Here is a 22,353-nt window from a genome sequence, read left to right as displayed (position 1 = left end):
GATGGGCTTGCTGGAAAGCTCACAATTCCGCTTTTAGGAAGAAAAAAGTAAAAAATTGTTCTCTGGAGTTATTTTTTCTATTTAGAATAAAGAAAAAGAATACTTAATTCGAATAAGGGTAGGAAAGAGAAAAATAAGATTACGTGGTCAACCCATATCTGGTCCTGGAGACGTGTTTGTATGGCGAGTATTAAGAGAGACTCGAAACGTCACAGTCCAAAGATCTGTACTCGAGGATCATCAAGTTTATCAGCCTTTCTTGTCACTTTCGTCTACCATAAGGAATTTATTGTGTTCTTTTGTATTTCATCTTTTCAAAATGAGACTTTGTTATAGCTTTATGGAGAAGTTCTTTGGCAAACTTCCTTGTAGGACCGAACTATCCTCTCCACTTCAAAGCTGAACAAATAACGTCAGGCCCATATTAGAGATCCTGACGTAGCACCTACAGCCATCATACACCAGATCGACCCATCTTTAATGGTGAAACTTCTCCTTCTTCCGACTATACGGTGTCCTTGGGACCACGTTTATGACCTTGCAGACGCCCCTGAAGGGAAAAAAAATATACCGAGACATCGGCTTCTGTCATCAATAATCGTCAATTTCTTTTCCTCCTGAGGCCAATTTCGCAGTTCCGAAGCCTCCATCTTTCCCTTTACATGACAAATGGCGTAAGTTCCTCCTCTCCCTCCGGGCCTCGCTCCCAGCGGAGACTTTCGACTCGTTTCACCTACGAGGATTTCGAGAGTGACGTCTGACTTGATTTAAAGAGATAATAACCCACCAAAGTCACTCTCACTTCAATGACTGTAGAGCCACACTTTGACCCGCCTTCGCACCAGACTCTACAGTACAAGTCACCCTGTTTCACCTCATTCCAGTCTGCAAAATCGTGAGTGTAGACTTTCCAGGAGCTCTCTCTCTCTCTCTCTCTCTCTCTCTCTCTCTCTCTCTCTCTCTCTCTCTCTCTCTCTCGTATAATACATGCAATTCCTTCATCCCTCTTCCCTCTGTCTGTCTCTCGTATAATGTATTCAATTCCTTCATCTCTCTCTCTCTCTCTCTCTCTCTCTCTCTCTCTCTCTCTCTCTCTCTGTCTCTCTCACGTGCACACGCACATACACATTAGTCCCTCGCCCATGTTCATCACTTAGTATTTTATGTACATCCTAGAATTTCATTGTCTTTGAAAAGGTGTTAAAAATGATACACACACACACACACACACATGCTTAGGTGGCCATAATACAAGATCAGACGGTTCCACCCACATGTATCTCTTTCACTTTACTTTTTCTTCTTTGATTTCTGTACTCTTTCTGATGTGGTTTTTTGTCTTCGTATATGTATGCCTGTGACGCCAGATTATTCCACATAACCATCTCTCTCTCTCTCTCTCTCTCTAAATGAAAACCTTAATTTTGTCATAAACCCCATGTATTGAACTTACCTCTTCGCCTGTCTGGCATAATGGTACCCCGTTCTCCTTCAGGCTTGTTGCCGGCTATGTCCTGTTCCCCTTAAGCAGCAAAGACAGCAACACATGTACGCTGTTTCAGACAATATCCTGTTACTAACCTGACAGTATTCCCGCCTCAGCTTATGAGACAGGAAGAAACTTTCGACAATTTACACAGCCTGCCCTCTGACTTAGGGCGATTCCACTCCGACGATTCGCCATCATCGGTTCCAAAAAAATAGGTAAGTTGAATGTATAGACGTCGTGGTGCAGCGATGGCACATTTGCCTCATTTGCGAGAGGATCCCGGTTCGAATTCCGAAGGATCGGGGAACAGTTTGTTACAAACGCCTTTGAAAGTTTGTTGCCTGAGCAGTGAATGAAATTTCTGGTGACAGTCGCCCGTTGCGGGCACGGTCTGAAGTCTAGACCGTGGTTGCGGGTCACTAACTGGGTTGAGAAAGAGCTAGCCACCCGCATTCCAAAGTAATAGCTAATGACATGAATGGTAACACGTCCTGGAGTCATATCCTTTATCAAAGGGCCTCAGACAATAGGTCACGTTTATCTCCGAGAAGCCAACAGATTAAGTGGATATTTACATAACTCGAAAGAATAGAATTAAAACTTCCATTAAAACATCGTTAAATTATTTTCTCACTTTCAGGAAGGTTAGTTTAGGTTAAACATTTACAAGCTAACCCTTTTGCAGGGTCAGTCCTAAAATTCCCTAATTTAACTGATGGTGTTTGGAACCAGATTTAATCTCCCTCTTGGGATTTACCAATGAGAGAGAAATGCAGTTCTGTGTTGTTTTCATATTAATGGTGCCTGGTGAATTATTTTAAAATTTTAAAACTTTTTAGTTGTTTAAACCGTTTAAGACAATTATGAAAATATTTAAACTGATTTGAACCTCATGATGATTTAAACAAGTTTATGGAAATTGTACCGTGAGCCAGTTTTATAGTCAGGTTTAGGTTAATTGCTTTCATATGTCGCCTTCTTATTAATTGCCTCATATTAAAGGAGCGGGTGGCTTGTTTAAGAATTTTATGGTGGCTCACAAAATGCTGAATTTCGTAAGGCAACTAAGACTGGAAGTTCGCTTAATCTTGAGTTTCAAGATCCACCGATGATACCAGACAGAAATTTGAATCTCCAACTCTGGTTCAGCAAAAATAAAAAAAAAATGATTAATTTTCACGAAAATGACGGTAACTTGGAATTACTGTTAACTTCTAGGGCCATCGGATACATACTGTTGGCGTTGAACTTATGGTCGTCGGTATATTACGTTTTCGGAAAGAGAGGAGAAATTAAAACAAGTTTTTCATGAATGAAGATGTCTTCTTCCGGTGGGCCAGAGTCCGGAGAGCCACAATAGGACTTCAACTCCCTTTCCTACTTTACAACACTTAGGGTAAGGTCCCGTGCTGGCATAAGGTCTGCTTAATTTGATCCGAACAACCACTGGGCAACAGAGCACTTCTTACTGATTCTCAGTAAGGAAAGTCGGTGGCTTATTAGGAGGGTGCTCTAATTTCGAGAAAAGAAAGTACTGAGAAAATGATCGGCCGGGCTTCTCAGGCATATTTCATAAAAGAAAATTCTAAAAATACCAGACTTTAAACAAGCCTTACTTATATAGGATATTTAAAAAAAAAAATTAGACCTACCGAGAAATAACAAGCTCATGAAGACTCTAAAAAGGAAAAGAAGATAACTTTTCGGGATGTAAGTGCAATCGAGACGAGGTCGTGAGAATGGAAGGTCAACTTAAAGGTCAGCTTTCGAGTAACAAGGAAAGTTTAAATTCGGACGATTTCCAGAAGTTAAGTAAGAAAATAACATCTGCCGAAGAAAAACAGAAATCTAGTTTTTAGAGTGTTTTCCTTGTGGTCTTTGCAAATGGAGGAAGGTTTTCTTCTCTCTCTCTCTCTCTCTCTCTCTCTCTCTCTCTCTCTCTCTCTCTCTCTCTCTCACTGTGTGCCCTTAATTTAAAAACAAGGACCAGTGTTTGAGACTTGAACTGGACGGTGAGGGACCAGATCGTTCTTTAAAATCCAGTATGCCTCTATGGACCTAAGCAGTGAATCGCGCACCTAGTTGTTGGTCAGCCGTTGTGGGTCGCAAAAAAGAGAGGGTAAGACAAAGGAAAAGAGGGGAAGCCTCCAGATTTGAGTGTTCTTTACTTTAGAAGGTGCTCCATCTGTCTATCTATCTATCTATCTATCTATCTATCTATCTATATATCTATCTATCTATCTATCTATCCTTTTTAGCTTACTCATAAATGGCAGTAATCTTTTTAATCTATTTTGCGTTAAGGTTTCTCCTTGCCGGTCAGTGTATCGTTTCGTGTGTCTGTAAATCCTCGCAATATAGTGATATAAACTCGCCCCACAAACGAGAGAATTCGCGTTCACTCCCCGCGAGAGAAAAGGTTATAATGCACATCAGTGCCAGGTAGACAAGATGTAAAATGCAATAATAACAATAACTTAATTTCAGCTGTATGTGTACTGACGAACACATAATACCGTACAACACCAACATTATAAAATGAAATTGTAACTGAATGCGGTGATTTGTCAAAAACTTTTTGAAGTTATAGCTGATGATAGACATTTTGTTTGTAGAAATATTGATAAAAGGCAATAGAAGTGAAAGCAGGGCTATTAGTTTAATAGAAGAGTTAATGCGCAAATGGTTATCAACAAATTGGGAGAGTGAAATGCTCTGCCCACCAAAAAAAAATTGCAGTTTTGCCTTCAGAACCTGAATATTACACGTCTCGATAAAGATTCAAAAGACCAGAGAACGCTAACTGGTATAGGTTCTGAAAACGATAAAAAATAAATGCCCAAATTTGGTCGTCGCCTTCGTTTGTGACCTTGAAATATAGATCAAGGGCAAAAATATAGAGAAATAATCTGAAAGCCCAAAGTTTCGTCAGTATCAGAGAAAATACGGTATATCATTATACATATAAAAACAATAACTTTCATAATGATAATTGTGGGAGAAAGGAGACCTCACTTAGACATGTTTCATTTTAGATAAATGCTGCTTCAGCAGAATTTAATATGTAATAAAATGTTTCAGTGTTTCTATGTTGCTGTCTGTCTTTTACTTTCACATGTTTTCTTTGGTCTCTCCCTGCACAACTGTCCAACATCTTTGACTTTGTCCTGCTGTTATTTCCACCTAAGACAAAAGAACAAATATTTCCAGACAAGCGTCAGAAAGTCCAAAAATGATTCAGCGATCCAGTTAAACTACACAAACAGCGAAATGAATGTAAGAGATGCAGATGAAGCAAAGGAATTCAGTAATAAGAAGAGATACTGTCATTTTTATTAATATGAAAGCAAAGAAATGGAAGCTCAAACAAAGGTCAGTCTCGTTAAAAGTAAATCAAGCATAGAGTCTTCAAAAATGTCAAACGGTGCACATGAATGCAGAGGTGTTTTGAATGAAAAAATTTCTTTTTCGTCTGAAAAGGAAAGACGTACAGGGAAGCTCGTATGAAACCACATCTGTGAAGTAAAAGACATGAAGATATTTTCCTACATACAGAAAACCAGGACTAGATCTTACCAAAAGAGGGTGACATTACATAGAAATAGGTAACATAAAATATGAAACTACTATGTCAAAAACAATACGAATTACAGAAAATCAAACTAACTTTCCATGCATACCAAAATAATCATAAGAAAAGAAGTCCTACATTAGGCTCATCTGAGAGAGAGAGAGAGAGAGAGAGAGAGGAGAGAGAGAGAGAGAGAGAGAGAGAGAGAGAGAGAGAGATCCAGCTCAATTCTTAGATATAAAATGGTGCGAGAGAAGCGATGACGCACAGTCGGAATCATCTTCCAATATTCCAACATTTCAAAGAGACGTGTTAACGTCATCGTCTGTTGCAAAAAAAAAAAAAGATGATGGCTCTTTTTTCATTCCTCTAGAGTCGGAGTCTTGGGGTCTGGCATTCATTAAAATCTGCAATCTGCAAGACGTTCACAGGAGAGGAAGGAGAGGAAAAAGAAGAGCGAGAGAAGGAGGAAGGGATGAAGAAGGAGGAAGGACAAAATCTGCAGTCAAGAAGAATTTAAGGAATGAAATATCAAAATATACAATTAGCATGATATCTAGGCGAGAATAAAAAGAAAATGACAAAACGACGAAGAAACGAAGAGAAAGCGCAGGTGAAATGATAAGGAGGATTTAGCAGGTGGAAGGCCACAGGTGAAATATACCTTACCCCTTTTAATTAAGAGTCGAGTGCACTAGATACCAAATCGTATGGAATGTCATTGGCACTCTTAAGCCGCTGTAATTCTTTAAGTGGAAGGCGATAAGGATTCCGGTCGTGCGGTGGAAATTTCACGACGTGATGATAACAGGAGACGATAACAGCGGCCGAGATAATGAGCCCAGTTCTTCATTGAAAAGGGGTATCACTGAATTATAATACTTTTTTTTTATACTACTTTTTTATTGTTAAGCAAATTGTACGTCATTGTTTTATGTTGGAATTTCAGTTCATCTTGTGAGGGAATTATTATTTTTATCATTATTACGAGCTTGGCGCGCGCTATGCGCGCTGGGGCTCGGTGCTGCTGTCTTCCCTACCCTCACGATTCCCTACCTACCCCGCACCACTCGGGGCGGACAAACAGGTTTGCAGGACGAGGGTGGATGCCTCCCCTACACTCCCGTTCCCCTACCTAGCCCGCCCCCATCCGGGGCAGACAAACCGGTTTGCAGGGGTGGGTGGCTGTATCATGTCCCCCCTTCTGTCACTCGGGGGAGGACAAACAAGATCCACTCGGATATTATTATTATAGATTAGTATTATTATTGTTATTGTTAGAAGTAGTAGTAGTAGTAACGAATTCAACGAGACCACAGATCACCTTTTAAGATCCAGAGGTCTCACCTTAATTAAGGACCTGTTCTTTCGTGAGAGGTGAAAACGGGAAAATTCCAAACTGAAAGAAGCTGGACAGCCGAGCGGGGAGATGACCAAAAGAATGGGAAGAAAAGCAAAAGGCAGGAAGCACTGCAGCTGGGGGCCGAAGAGTTGCGTCCGTAGAGGGACAGTGCCATCAGTGCACCTCGTGCGATGCACTGCAGGCATTACTTAAGGTTCTTTGCAGCGTCCCTTCGGCCCCTAGTTGCCACCCTTTAGAATGTTTTTACTGTACCTCCGTTCACATTCTCTTTCTTCCATCTTCCTTACCAACCTCTCCTAATAATTGAATCATTGTGCAACAGCGAGGTTGAAAACTTTTTACTGCTCAATTCCATTTCACCGCTGAATGACCTCATTGGTTCCAGCGATTTGTCTTTGGCCTAAATCCTGTATTCTGTTTTATTCTCCGAAGGGCTGCAGCAAGGAACCCTCTAAATCGTTCGTACCACGCAAATTTCACTGTAGTGAGCCATAATCCTCTCAACGCCCCAAACCCATTCACATGAAGAGCTGAGTTTACAAACTGTTCAACTATGTCAGCTGCATTTGCAGTCTCATATTTATAGAAGTGTCAGTCTCTCTTTCTCTCTCTCTCTTTCTCATTCGCTTTGCGTTTTTCATAGCATTGAGAATCGATCCAGGCCATTAAAGTTTGGAATTAACGAATACCTGGAATGCAAGAGAAATTTGCTTATTTAATCATATTCTTAACATTACAAATCTCTCTCTCTCTCTCTCTCTCTCTCTCTCTCTCTCTCTCTCTCTCTCTCTCTCTCTCTCTCTCTCTAGCATATGAGTTCTATAATACCTTTTAAAGGTCATTACAAAAACATTCAGTATAATCATCGGAAAAACTTTCTTTTTCTGATAACACCAGATGTGATTCATCATTATATTTACTGGTGTTCACTTGCGTGACAGGTAATGTTATGGCGTCAGCTTGATAGGGAAGGTTACAGTGCCCATATGATAGATAAGGGTAGGATAGTTATATTAAGATATGATGCCCAAGTATATATATATATATATGTGTATGTGTGTTTGTGTTTTATATTATACATACACACACACACACACACACACACACACACATATATATATATATATATATATATATATATATATATATATATATATATATATATATATATACATACATATATATACATATTTCACCAGGTATGCAAGATCTAAATGAATTCAATCGCCTACCAACATGATCATGATCTTTTATGACACCCTGGTACACTTTTTTATGTATTTGCGACAATAGTAAAAGGAAGAGAAGAGAGTTTAGAGAAGAATTCTGGCCCTATGTTAACCAGGTATTTTTCTGAGGAAAGACCGAATTCAGGACCATAAGACAGGAATGGCGTTCGGACCATAAAAGCCTTTCCATGGCCCTAAACTTTGGTCCATTTGCGCCTTGCAGCTCTGTGGGATGCCTGGCGGGGTAAGCAGTTCTCTGCTTTTGTTATCTGTTCATCTTGCTGTTGTTCTTGCTGGCAAGACGAAGAACAAATAGGACGAAAAATGCAGAGCGTTTAGGAAGGAACAAAGAAAATGAAGACCAGTAAATGGCTTTTGTTTATTTTTTATCATTTGCTGGCTATATGGTGACTGTTTTGTATTTGTTGTTAGTTTATTGGTACGGATCCAGTTACAATAACTGTTCAACAGAGAGACAAATAAGAAAATTTGCAAGGTGCGTGAAGAAAACATATACAAAATACTAACTATGTATTTAAATCTCATAACCTTTCCGGTAAGTTGGTGGTCCTTTTTTAACCGAAAAAAAAACAGAAACGGAAGGGAAAAAAAGGATCAGGTTATAAATATGCTTTATAGTCAGGTAGCTTTCAATACTGATAAAAATAAGGAAGTAAACAAATAGAGGAAAATCTTATGTTTCCATAGATTAAGAAAATGAACAAAGAGAACCTTCCTGAAGAATAACATGATTGGGTACGTCACAGACGATGTGTGTGTATATATATATATATATATATATATATATATATATATATATATATATATATATATATATATATATATATATATATATATATATATATATATAAGTATATATATATAAAATTTTTATATATACACACACACATATATATATATATACGTGTGTGTGTAAGTGGATCTGAAATGCTCTTCCTCGTGCACCCTGATTTCACTACTTTCACTCTTTTCCTCCTGAAGGTGAGTTTACTTACTTTCGGGTAGACAACGGGCTCTGTATACCTCCCTGCTCGTAATCTGGGATATCGCTAGAAACAGGCCTGTGGCCAGTTGTTGATGAGGAATGGAAAAGATTTTATTGTTGCTTAAATCAAATCTGCAAATATTCACATAAAAAAAGGGTTAAAGGCGCCATTAACTTACTAACAGTTGCCGCAAACAAGAATGCTAGGATTTGAAAAAAGTCAAAACGAAATAACGAGAAACAAACAAACATAGAAAACTGCAGGTACAGTAAAGATATTCATATAAAAAAATAAGAGAACGAAGGAGAGCGCAATAGCTCCGCGAGCAAACACAGGTCTCGAGGAACTTGCGATAACAGGAGAGCTGTAAGAAAGCTTTTATTCACGTTAGCACCATTTTACCTCTCTTGTACAGCTTTCATTTTAGGGACTATTGCCGAACTTCTTATTTCTCTATACTTTTCCAAATCTTTTATTTTTTATTTTTTTTAGTTTTTGAAATGTTAAGTTTGTAATTTTTCCAAATGTTTATACTTTTCATTATTTGATATTTGCTTTTATTAAAAGTGCTTTATATTTTCCCAAAAAAGTAACATTTCCATGTTCGAGAAGGTATACATTCTTAAAAAATTAATTACACTTTTCTTGAAAAATTTAATTGAAAATTCATTTGATAAGAATATTACTAATAATTTTTCCAAGTTTATTTTTACATTTACACCAATTATTTTTGCATAATCTCCCAAAAGTGTATAATTTTTTAATTTTTTACTTTTTCCGAGCGATTCAATTATGTCTTATTCATATATAGGAAATAACATAATGAAAAAGTCAGGAGTGAATAACAAACTAGAAAACATAAAAAAAAAAAACTAAAAATTTAACAGAATTTTGATGTGCTTTTTCCTCCCATCAGCCTCAAAATTTCCATTATTTAGCTGCATCACTTTTTTTTTTATTAGAAAATCCTTTCGATATCTTACTTTTTCCATAAAATTCCTATCTTATATCTTAGTCTATTTCCTTAAATCTTAATTCCTTATCTCAATCCCATTTAAAAAAAATCTCCATTCCAGTGTTGGCCCTTGCGCTCAAAACTCATATCCCATATTGTAGCACTGTTATTCTTGATCCATTTCATATCGTTATCTTTTTTCTAAATATCCCATCCTTTATCTTAATACACCTTTTCAAAATCTCTTCGTATCTTGATCTTTTTCCCCAGTTTCCGCATAGCACATCTTAGCTCGTGTTCCTTAAACCCCCATTCAATATATTAGTCCTTTTTCACAAAATCCCAATTCCATAGATCACCTTTCGACATTGATTTTCTTACCACAAATCCTCAGTATGCATCTTAATTTTTGCTAAAATCCCCATCCCGCATCTTTATCCTTTCTCCAAAATCCTCATGCTATCTATGTTCATCTTCTTAATATATATATATATATATATATATATATATATATATATATATATATATATATATATATATATATATATACATATATCTATAAATATGTGTGTATAGATAGATAGATAGATAGATAGATAGATATAATTTTTCCGAAAATATCTGTTCCTTATCTCAATCCTTGTCCCACAATCCACATTATATATTTTAAACCTTTTTCTCAAAATCCCCTTTCTATACCTTAATCCTTCTTTCGTAAATTTCCATTGCATATTCAAGCCCCATTACTTATCTAAATTTTCAAAACTCATTATTACATATGTTATGCATGTTTTCAAAATCTCAGTCCTTATTCCAGTCCTGTTAACCAAAGTTCTCAGTTCATGTCTTGATCTGTTATTCCAAAATCCTTTTTTCACTTATAAATCTTTCATCCCATGAAATATCTGATTTTTTTTATTCTCAAAAATTACACTCCAAATCTTAATTCTTTTTTCTGAGATCTTCATTCCACATCGTAGCCCTTTTCCAAAAGATCCTGATTCAACGTCTAAATCCTTATCATACATTTCTCATTCCACATCTTTATCCTCTTTATCGTTTTCCGTAAAATCTCCAATCCATATCGTAATCCTTATTTACCAAATCCTCACCTCATGTCTTACTTCTCTAACTCTAAAAATCCCCATTGGATATTTCAATCCCTTTTCCAAAAAAAAAAAAATAATAAAATAGAACTCATTCCATATAAGAAGCCTTTCTCCAACAATTCTCATTCAGTGGTCTAATCCCTTTTCCCAAAATATCCAATCAGTATCATAGTCCTTTTACAAGAATCCCCATTCTATAACTGAATCTTCTCTCAAAAATCCCCATTTTATATCTTAATCCCTTTTTCCAAAATCCTCCTTCCATATCGCAATCCTTTCTCTAAAAATCTCCATTCCATTGCTTAATCCTTCCCCCTGAAGTCTCCATTCCTATCATAATCCTTTTTCTTAAAATGCTCGTTCCATGTCATAAGACTTCTCACACACAACATTCCTATCCCTGATCGCCATTCTGTGCATCGTATTTACTTCACACCACTCAGTAGCTTCCGACTCCTCCGGCCATAAACCAAGTCTCAGACGACGCAAGCGATAATTTCAAGTTTGCTTTCGAGCACTGCCCCTTTTGTCATTTTTAGTCAATTCTTCTTTTCCAGGTCTAACATTTTCTTTCATTTATTACTGCTCTTTTTTTCCTTCTTCAGGCAGTCAGTGGTTTTTATGTCATTTCTTCTCTTCAGTCATCATTCTCGCTATCTAATTTTTTCAAAATCAAGGAATATTCTTTGTCACCTCGTCCTTGTTAGGTCGAGGTCTGTGGGACGTGCAGCCTGAGAAGATGTATTGACTGATTAATTGATTTATTTATTGTTATTTAAAAACTTATTGGTGTCACAATAAGACTGCTCTCTCTCTCTCTCTCTCTCTCTCTCTCTCTCTCTCTCTCTCTCTCTCTATATATATATATATATATATATATATATATATATATATACACTATATATATATATATATATATATATATATATATATATATATAGAATCTAATGGTCACTTTTATCAGATATATATATATATATATATATATATATATATATATATATATATATATACACTATATATATATATATATATATATATATATATATATATATATATATATATATATATATATATATATATATATATATATAGAATCTACTGGTCACTTTTTTAGATATATATATATATATATATATATATATATATATATATATATATATATATATATAAACACAATAGCGCTTCAGCTGAACAGACGCTTTGAGGGCCTGTCCTTTTGATAAGCAACAAAGTCTTTTAGATAGGAAAGAGCCTATATTAAGGACTGCGCTTGATTATTTTCTAGATATCTTACAGCTAACAACAGTTCCGCACAGCTCTGAACCTAAACTAACCTGTAATTTACAAATAATTTCTAATTTAAGAGATTTATATTAAAAAATGCATTACTTCTAAAATTGCAGCATTGCAAAAATAATGTAGCTATGAAGCACTGACGTCCGCTAAGTTGAGTTGTTACTATATGTATGTATTATATATATATCTTTTATATATGTGTGTGTGTATGTGTATATTTATTTATTTATATATTTATTTCCACAGAAGACCTCAGTAATGCAGAAGGGTCGAAGGAGGAGTTTCTTGAATTCCGAGCTTTCAGAGGCCTTGAAGATTGAGGCAGACGCGCCTCTGGAAGCTTAGAAGTGAAGAATCTCCTCTTTTGAACCTTTCGTAGTATTGAACCCGTCTTTCAAAGTAACAACTTTGTACACAGTGAATTTTTGTTGTTTGGACTATACATATCTATGTATGAAACATATATTGGCAACACACATCTGCGACGAGTATGCCTCATAATGACAACAGGCCGGAAGGAAAAGGAAGACAATATTGATCAAGCGGAGGCATCTTGAACACAAAGGTGCTTGGTCAACCCTTCGCATACTTTTTCCGGACGGTCTAATGTCTTAAGTGTGAGGTGTGTGTGTGTGTGTGTGTGTGTGTGTATGTATGCATGTATGTATATATATATATATATATATATATATATACATACATATATATACATATATATATATTATATATATATATGTATATATATTTATATATGTAATATATATAATATATATATAACGGAATGAAAGGAATACAATATTTATGTGTATATATATATATATATGTATATATATACATATATATACAACGGAATGAAAGGAATACATTATATATATGTGTGTATATATATATAAAGGAATGGAAGAAATACATTATATATACTATATATATACAGTATATATATATATATATATATATATATATATATATATATATATATAATTATACACAGTTGTATTCTTTTCATTCCCTTACCTTCCTTTATGATTGTATCATTCAACAACTATTGACTAGTCTGTAATTTTTTGTGTGCTTTATAATGATTGCGCAATTAAATCTCCTGAAACCCCGTTTAAGTTATAAGCAAAGTTTCACTAACTGATTTATTAATCTCGTAATTAAATGCACGTATGCTTTGTATGCTTTTATTATGTGTCTAGTATTACTATTATTTTTGTTCTTTTGTTAACATTTGGGTTATCTTTTCTATAGAAGCCTACTGAGTTGTTCCGCAACACCGAAATGTTACATTATGGATATTAACAACAATAACAACAACATTGATAATGATGATAGAAATAATAAGTTTCTTGGGTACATCTTAAAAATATCATTAGATCTCTCTCCAAAACATCGAATTCGATCTTTCACCGTTCATAATTTTCTCTCTGTGTTCCGACAGCCACAACGACCTGCCTTGGAACCTGAGGAAGTTCCTCCACAACAAACTCTACTCCTTCAATCTCTCTTCCGACCTGACACAGGAAAGACCTTGGAGGAACTCGCCCTTCTCCCACACAGACCTTCCGCGCCTTCGCCATGGCAAAGTTGCAGCACAGGTTGGTTTTTGATCACATATATATATATATATATATATATATATATATATATATATATATATATATATATATATATATATGTATATATACATATATATATATTGTATGTGTTCTCTATATATACATAAAATAATATATTTATATATATGTATATATATAAATATATATATGTACATATATATATACATATACATATATATATACATACATACATATATATATATATATATATATATATATATATATATATATATATATATATATGTATGTGTTCTCTATATATACATAAAATAATATATTTATATATATATGTATATATATAAATTATGTATATATGTACATATATATATACATATGTACATATATATATACATACATATATATATATATATATATATATATATATATATATATATATATATATATATATATATATATATATATATATATATATATATATATGCATATATACACACATACACTTGTGTGAAGAGAGCAATAAAAGTGTTTATTCTTAGAGGGGAGATGAAACAAATGTACCGAAATACAGAATAAGAGTATAAGTACAAACAAAATTTCAAGATAAAAATTTCATATATATTATATGTGTATTATACTTTTCTGATATAGTTCGTCAAAGAATTATTGTAAGATGTCCTTTGTTCTTTTACAGTAGATGCGTTTGTAAAATTGACAGTTACAAAGAAATTTTTGAAATGAGAAATTCGTGCATATAGGTCAAGTTTAGTGAGTGGTTACCGAGCTGTTGATAAAATACAGCAATTACAACTTGTTTGTGATGTGTCGCCGTATTTATTTGTGAATATTTTTAGGTTGTCTTTCTTCTCATGTGATGTTAATTACGATATTACCATGAACTAATGGTGACTTCATTCTCAAACCTTTTTCGGTAATTAACCAATCATTTGATTCCTTTTATGCCTGGACCCAGTAGGTGCTCTGCGGGCATTGCTTTAAGTTCTTTGTGGCGCCTCTTCGGCCCTTTACTGCAACCGCTTTCATTCATTTTACATTATCTTTCTTCCACCTTACTTTCCATCCTCTCCTAACAATTGTTTCCTAGTGCAACTGCAAGGTTTTCCTCCTGTTACACCTTTAAAGCCTCTCTTACTCTCTATTTCTCTTTCAGCGCTGAATGACCTCATAGGTCCCAGCAATTGGCCTTCGGCCTAAAGTTTATGTTCTAATTTTATGCGTGAACTGTTTCGGACCCACCAAATTAAACATCAACCTCAGTTCCGTCGAGGATTGGGCGTGTGTACGTTGCGCAACGCTTCTTTGCGAGACTGATCAGTAAGTCGTCCGTAACTAATCAGTAAGTCATCCGTAAAAGTCAAGAATCTATTTCCATCAAGTGTATGTGTTCAGGGTGTATTGCCGCGTAGTCTGGTGTAATCAGCCGTGGGGTTTTCGTGCAGACATGGCTGAAGGCGTACCAACTCTCTTACTCTTATTACACCAAAATTTTGTTCTGTAGCTACCGTGGCAGTGGCTTCAACAGGTCTGTTATCGGCTCAGCGTATTGACAACCGTGGGTAATTTTGTTTCACAGACGCTTGAATTCAGAAAAGTTTGTCATTGTACTGTTGTTGACAATCGCCCATCCCCTTTTTGTCCTAGTGTTAACTGGCAGAGTTTATTTCGGACATTGATGAAACTTTCACTGCACGTCGAAAACGCGATTGCGGCAGTGCACTTGCTCAACAGTTAGTGCCGTTGTTTGGTGACACTGAGCGCACTACTAAACGTTTTTCGTCGTTCCTGCGGTGGATTCTCAACGACAAAAAGAGTGAGCCTTAAATTTCTATTTAATGGAATATATAAATGATCCAGGTTCTGTCATTTACAGTGGCGGGAGGACCGACTATCGTAACGTTACATTTTATAGATCCCAGTGACTCAGCCCACGTAGCCTACTCCGGATATTGACTGTTTGTGGCTTAGTGTAAAAGAGTGAGTCAGGCGGACATGGATTGGCTTTTAATTACTCGAAGCAGCACCTTGCTAGGTATTTGTTTAAGTACTCAGAGGTTAATACCCGCCATTATTTCTTTAAAATCAAGCAGTACAACTTCACCAGCCTCAGAGTTCGTCCTCCATAACAAGCAACTCGTCCATCTTCCCTGTAATTTCCAATAGAGACGACGCCTATGCTAACGGGGCTTAACATATTTCATCAAGGTGCTGTTAGGTATGATTATATAAGTCAGGGTGGGTAGCAGGAAGGACCCCTAGCCTGAAGTCAGCTTGGGTTGTGCAGGTCAGATAGGATGTGGACTCCATATTAGGTTAGGGTAAAGTTACCGTTCTTTGACACAATCATTTATGAGAGCCCCAGGTCACTTATTGATTCAGGGCTGGAGAAGCCCCACTGGTCATTTAGGACCTTGCCCATGTTAAGGAATAATAGGTCAGGGTATATTCTTTGCAATGAAAGCAAGTTGCAAAATTTTGTTACATATCGGAAACCATGAGACACTGGCATTCCTTTGCATGTGGATTAAAGATAACGGTAATAGTTTACAGCGTTCTGTTAATAGCTTATTCTATTTCTGTATTGTTATTCATCTCGCCAGGTTGAACAACTCAATCGAGACATCGACATCATGTAGAAATTGTCATGTTTGAAACTCCTCCCATTGGTTCTAGTAGGGGATGGCATTCTACATTAGGTTAGGTCAAGAAATGACAGGTTAGGATTTTTTCCCAGTAAATGCCCCGTGGGCCCGTTTTTAACAGTCGGAGCAACTACCTTAACTTGTTGTGGTAGAACAATCAGTCGCTGTTCCAAAAAAAGTTACTCACGTGCCAGGATATTAGACGTCTGTATATGACTTATTACAAAATATCGAGCAATATGTAAACGAATAGCAATTATAATTGGTGCTTCATTTGCCATCCACATCTCAGTCAATATGCATTTGGGAAGGAAGTGGAATAACAGTAGTTTTCCAACTGGATGAGATATGAAAAAATTAACAATATACAGAAATATTTTACGTGATGCCCAAGCGGACCGGAGAGCAAGTTAGTCCCGGCCTGACAAACCCGATGCCAGTCGGGTACATGTATAGCCAGCTTCAATTACGGACGCTTTGTAGATATTTACTGAGATAAATTGTCATTCCATATTTTGCTGCAAATTAAGATTACTTGAAAAGATGTATCTAAATGTTTAGATTTGCTTATCTGCCATGAGATTTTTACTCTGTTATTCGACCGCTGTCGAGTATTCGTCATTCCAGAGAAGATACTAAGTTAACAGAACGCAGACTATGCGAGACCATAGTAAATATGGTGCCGTATTTAAACACACACACACGCAAATTATATAAATATAATGTGTGTGTGAGCATGCGTGCGTATGTAACTCACGGAAATGAATACGGATGTGTGGATGTCGAATGTGAATAAATAAAAAAGCCTGAGGCTCTTGATGTGAACAGTTTCCGTAATACTGTATACGTGGCGTATGAATTGATAAAGCGAGAAGTTTATAGATGCACAGAAGCAGTAAATATTTAGCGTAGGCGAAACGTTGGATCAGTATATTTTGAGATGGCTTTGTTATTTAGGAAGATTGGGCGATGATAAGTTGGGGAAAAGAGCGTTTAATTCAGAAGTGGGGACTTTATATCCAGGTAGAATGAGAGTGCTTCCAAGATTAGGGTGAATGGCTTGGTGTATGTGTGCGCGCGCGCAAGTTGTTCGATGCGCAGCTGTTGAACTTTCTGTGTTTTATGTATGAAGCGGCTAATGTAGATTATTTACAACGGGGTTCAGCCACGAAACTGTGTGACAGAAACGTCTATATATATATATATATATATATATATATATATATATATATATATATATATATATATATATATATATATATATATATATATATATATATATATATATATATATATATACATACACGTATGTGTGTGTATGTGTGTAATGTGTATACACTCATATATACATATATATTATTACAAAAATTAAGCCACAAATATTCAATTCACTATCTCAGGAAGAACTTATACTTTTGAATATTGAAAACTTCATAGTGTATGTAACAAAAATTTTATATAAATATATATATATATATATATATATATATATATATATATATATATATATATATATATATATATATACAGTAGTATATATATATATATATATATATATATATATATATATATATATATACAGTATATATATATACAGTATATATATATATATATATATATATATATATATATATAATATATATATATATATATTGATGGCTGAATTAGCAAACGCCAGACAATATCGACGCATAACCTAGAAATCTTAGATCCTCTGTAGAGGTAAAGCTGCTAGGGACTAGCAAGCACTCGCTAAAATGAGAGAGAGAGAGAGAGAGAGAGAGAGAGAGAGAGAGAGAGAGACTGTGCGATAATTATGTTCTCGTATTTTCAAATTCTTATGTGACAGCGTGCATTTTTCCCTGGCTGCCATCCACAACAGCCATATATCAGCCAGGTACGTAGTTTCTGCTCAAGTCAACATAAGCACGTCTGGATTTTTAAGAAACTTGCGTTTATCGTTACTTCCACGTTCCCGGATAGAAAATGGCTCGACCTGGGTAAGAGTTGTACAAACCACCATTTCCTCTACGAGGCGTTAGAGAGAGAGAGAGAGAGAGAGAGAGAGAGAGAGAGAGGGGGCATACTCAGATATTGTACCAGGCGTAGCTGTGCCACAGTCCTTCATTTCGGAACAGTTCACGCAGACAATGGCCATATTTGAACCAAACTCGCCGGAGAAAAGTCAGTCTTCAAATGTCCCTAATTCGAATTCATCACAAAACTTCGTGGGGCCAAAAACAGTTGCTGCAATTAGCCCTGCGTTCCGTTGCTCCCACTGTAAAACATTAAACATTTCTCTGGGTGTATAGCTGGGTTGATTACCATCGCTTTATTTTTAATTGCGGTTATTTTCCGGTGCCTCGCTTGTTGGTATTAATTCGGTCCACAGGCGATTCTCTTTATCTGCCATTTTTAATTTACAGGATCTAGAATAACTTGTTGTTCACATGCAGTTTTATTTTAGCAGTTCTGCCTCCAGCATTTTTTCCATTTTACTCTCCATTTCAGGGACCGCGAGTCATTGTTTTTCTCAAATATCTTTCAAACTAATTATGCGATCGAAATAGTATTTTGACACAGTGTACAAGACACTTCCCTCTAATTTTTGGTAATATAGTGCATTGTCAAATGTTTTAGTTAAGTCGTCAACTCTTGACTTACATGGTGTTGCCAAACTATGCATTTGAACGTCCTTTATCCCCATCCCCCCCTCCCTCTCCCTACCCCTCCTTATCCCTCCCTCAACCCACTTTCCTGGCCTCCCCATCTCCGCCCCCCACTTCCCTGTCAATGGGGGATGGCGGACGTTCGACTGCGTAAAGTCAAGTATGCCTTAGTTTAACCAGACCACTGAGCTGATTAACAAAGCTCTCCTAGGGGCTGGGCCTGAAGGATTGATTTATTTTACGTGGCTAAGAACCACCGGTTACCTAGCAACGGGACCTATAGCTTATTGGAATCGAACCACATTATAGCGAAATGAATTTCTATCACCAGAAATAAATTCCTCTAATTCTTCACTGGCCGGCCGACTGATGCGACTTTGCCTTTAAAAGTCAAGAGTAAACGCCTTAACTAACGCCATTTGACATTTGAGAAAAACGATGACTCGCGGTTCCTGAATTGGATAGTAGTATTCTGAAACTGGCCCTTAATGATGTGTACCCATTTATCCTTATAAGAATCAATGTGGTTAGGGACTCTAGGGCATAGAGAATGCAGCGTTTGAACTTAGAATTAAGGACCGAATAAACACAATTAACATGACAAGTTTTCTGCTCGAAATGTTTATGTTTTGATAATCACCGATGTTATAATGTAACACGTGTGAGAGAGAGGTCGGGATAAAAATATAAGGAAACCTTACCTTTTGCAAATTATACTTTTAACGGCACAAATATTTCTGCTAAAGAAACACTCAAAGTCTCGCAAAAAGCCGTAGGTAACGACAGGGGCCAATGGCAAGTAACTGCGTAGCTTTTTGTGTAATATAACTAATGAATTTAGTGGATTTTACCACATTAATAGGTAGACAAAATTTAGAAATGGACCCAAGCCCCGGGTATATGGGGTACTATGAATCTCCCGATTTAGAAATACTAGGTACAAATTAAAAACAGGAATTTTGAATGTAAGAGCCCTGAATCCAGTTAGAAAGATGCAGCAGGTAGAAAATAAATTCAGGAGATATGACTGGTATCTTAGCTGTTTATGAATCACTATGCAGAAGAATGAGAAGAGAGAGATTGGATGAGGATAATGTGTATATTTATTCGGGAAGAGAAAGTGGAATTGGTAGAGGAGTAGCTTGGTCTTGAATGCAGAGAAGACGCTCACTGACTTAATGTTTGCAAAATCTAAATCAGAATAGTGCGATACGAATACAATAGTATATGTGTCAACAAATGAGCCCACAAAGAAACAAAAAGGTGAATGCCATACAGACACATAGCATGTTTTACACAGTAGGTGAGTAAAGCCGTCTGTGTACCTCTCACGGGGCACTGTGGGCATTACTTAAGGTTCCTTGCAGCGTCCCTTCTGCCTCTAGCTGCAACACCTTTCATTCCTTTTACTCTACTTCCATTCATATTCTCTTTCTTCGATCTTGCTTTAAACCCTTTTCTAACAATTGTTCCCTAGTGCAACTACGAGGTTTTCCTCCTTTTACACTTTTAAATCCATTTTACTCACTGTTTTCATTCAGCCCTGAATGGCCTCGTAGGTCCTAGTGCTTGACCTTTGGCCTAATTTTATATTCCATTCCTATTGAAAGTTTTAGTTGAAATACCAAAAAGAACGTTTTAGTTGAAATACCAAAAAGAACGTTTTATTGAAATACTAAAAAGGAATGTGAGAAGTGATGTTGACGATGAGAAAGCAAAAGTTTGTGTATACAGTGAAAGTATGAGGATATAAGAGAAAAGAAAGGAAGGCCTTGGGAAAACTACAACCGAAAATCGTGAGCGTTTAAGTTTTTTTGCGATGCAAACACTCTTGTAACTGGAACTACTCTTATTACATCGCTTGGACATTCATAAATACACATGAACATCTTCATATGGCTGTTATAGAAACCAAAGAGATCATGTGCCGTAGCCACTGACCGAGAGAGAGAAAACGAATGCTAAGAAATGTCAGAGGAACAGACATCGATATTGATCACCACCTTGTCATTTCCACACTAAAGCTGGAATTGAAAATACCTAAAAATAACATTGAAAAAGTTTCAAAGTTTAATATAACACTGATTGAAAGACGTCATGGGTTAGGAAGCCTAGGATACAATAAAGGGTAAACACTTTCAGAAAATTTTCAGAAAGGAACTGAAGAACGCAAAAAAAAAGTGCTTAGTAAGCGAAGTGCAAGAAAAGGAAAGAGAGAGAGAATATCTGAAAAAGCAGAAATGATGCTGCCAAAGCATCATTTATTCAGGGAGCAGCATTGGTGTTAGGTCGGCGCACAGAAAAAAAGGAAAATATCGGTCAAAAGGAGGGATGGGTCATTAATAACAGCCAAAAAAAAAAAAAAACGCTGGGCTGAACATTTTTGTGGGGTCATCAATAAGAGATATTAGAGGGATAATTTGATTGGTAGACCAGAAATTGAAGAAGACCTAAGTGCACTGATGAATGAACTAAAGATTTTTTAAGTTGAAATATTGATAAAGAAACTTAAGGCGTGGAAAACTCCAAGTTATGATGGAATTACTGCTAAGATGATTTTAGCTGAGAGTGAAGTGATCCCTCGTAGATTAACTGGTCTGTTTCACAGAATATGGAATGAGTAAGCAAATCCTGATGATTGAAAATGGGAATACGTAGCAAAGAAAGGGACCTGAAATGAATGCGCTAGATAACTATAGGGGCACTGCACTCATGTTAGTCGTGATGAAGCTACTGAGTATGTTCATCTTTCATAGGATATAGAGATTGATAAAATACGTAGAGATGAATAAGCTTGTTTAAGAGAAGGCAGGGGTTGTTCAGATCAAATCTGTGTGTTGTTTTGTGTAGCAGCGTTTGAAATTTAGAAATCGCCTTCTGGTGGATTTTATTTACTTCTCACTACGACGAACCTTTTAATGTTAGCCACAGATAAACATTATGGAAGGTCTCGCGTCATTATGGTACTCCTGCTAAATGTGTATGTAAAGTTAATGCAAAGCATTAATGAACGGAACAGTTATCAAAGTTAGGATTATAATAAAATGAATTTGCTGTAGAAACAGAGTGCTTCAGGGAAACTTTTATCACTTTTGTTGTTTACCATTCTCGTCGATTTTATTATAAAAAAGTGATTTGAGATGAAACAGAAGGTTTAGATTGGAATAACGATAGAAATGATAGACGTAGACTTGCAGATGATGCTGTTTTAATCGGCTAAACGCCCAAGATTTACAAAGTTGCATAATAGTGTATCATAAATTTAGAGAGATGGCACTCGAGAGAAATACAAGAAAAACATAAGCAATGATTTGTGGAAGTGAAAGTCCAGGAAAGACATAAATTAAGGAATTTCACAGAGGTCCGCTGCGTCGTACGGCGTTGGAGGCGATGATGATGATGATGATGATAATGATATAATTAAC

General features: G+C 36.1%; 1 protein-coding gene across 1 annotated transcript in view; it reads left to right on the top strand.

The window, feature by feature from the left end:
- LOC136838890 (dipeptidase 1-like) overlaps positions 1-22,353 on the top strand; it is a 176,749-nt gene that overhangs the window by 102,593 nt on the left and 51,803 nt on the right. Inside the window, exon 3 of the mRNA XM_067104584.1 lies at positions 13,464-13,620. Within this exon, the coding sequence (XP_066960685.1) occupies positions 13,464-13,620 (157 nt within the window). The remainder of the gene's footprint in view (positions 1-13,463; positions 13,621-22,353) is intronic.

Source organism: Macrobrachium rosenbergii, chromosome 1 (assembly GCF_040412425.1).
Source record: "Macrobrachium rosenbergii isolate ZJJX-2024 chromosome 1, ASM4041242v1, whole genome shotgun sequence".
Classification (NCBI taxonomy): domain Eukaryota; kingdom Metazoa; phylum Arthropoda; class Malacostraca; order Decapoda; family Palaemonidae; genus Macrobrachium; species Macrobrachium rosenbergii.
This window is presented reverse-complemented; position numbering and strand designations above follow the sequence as displayed.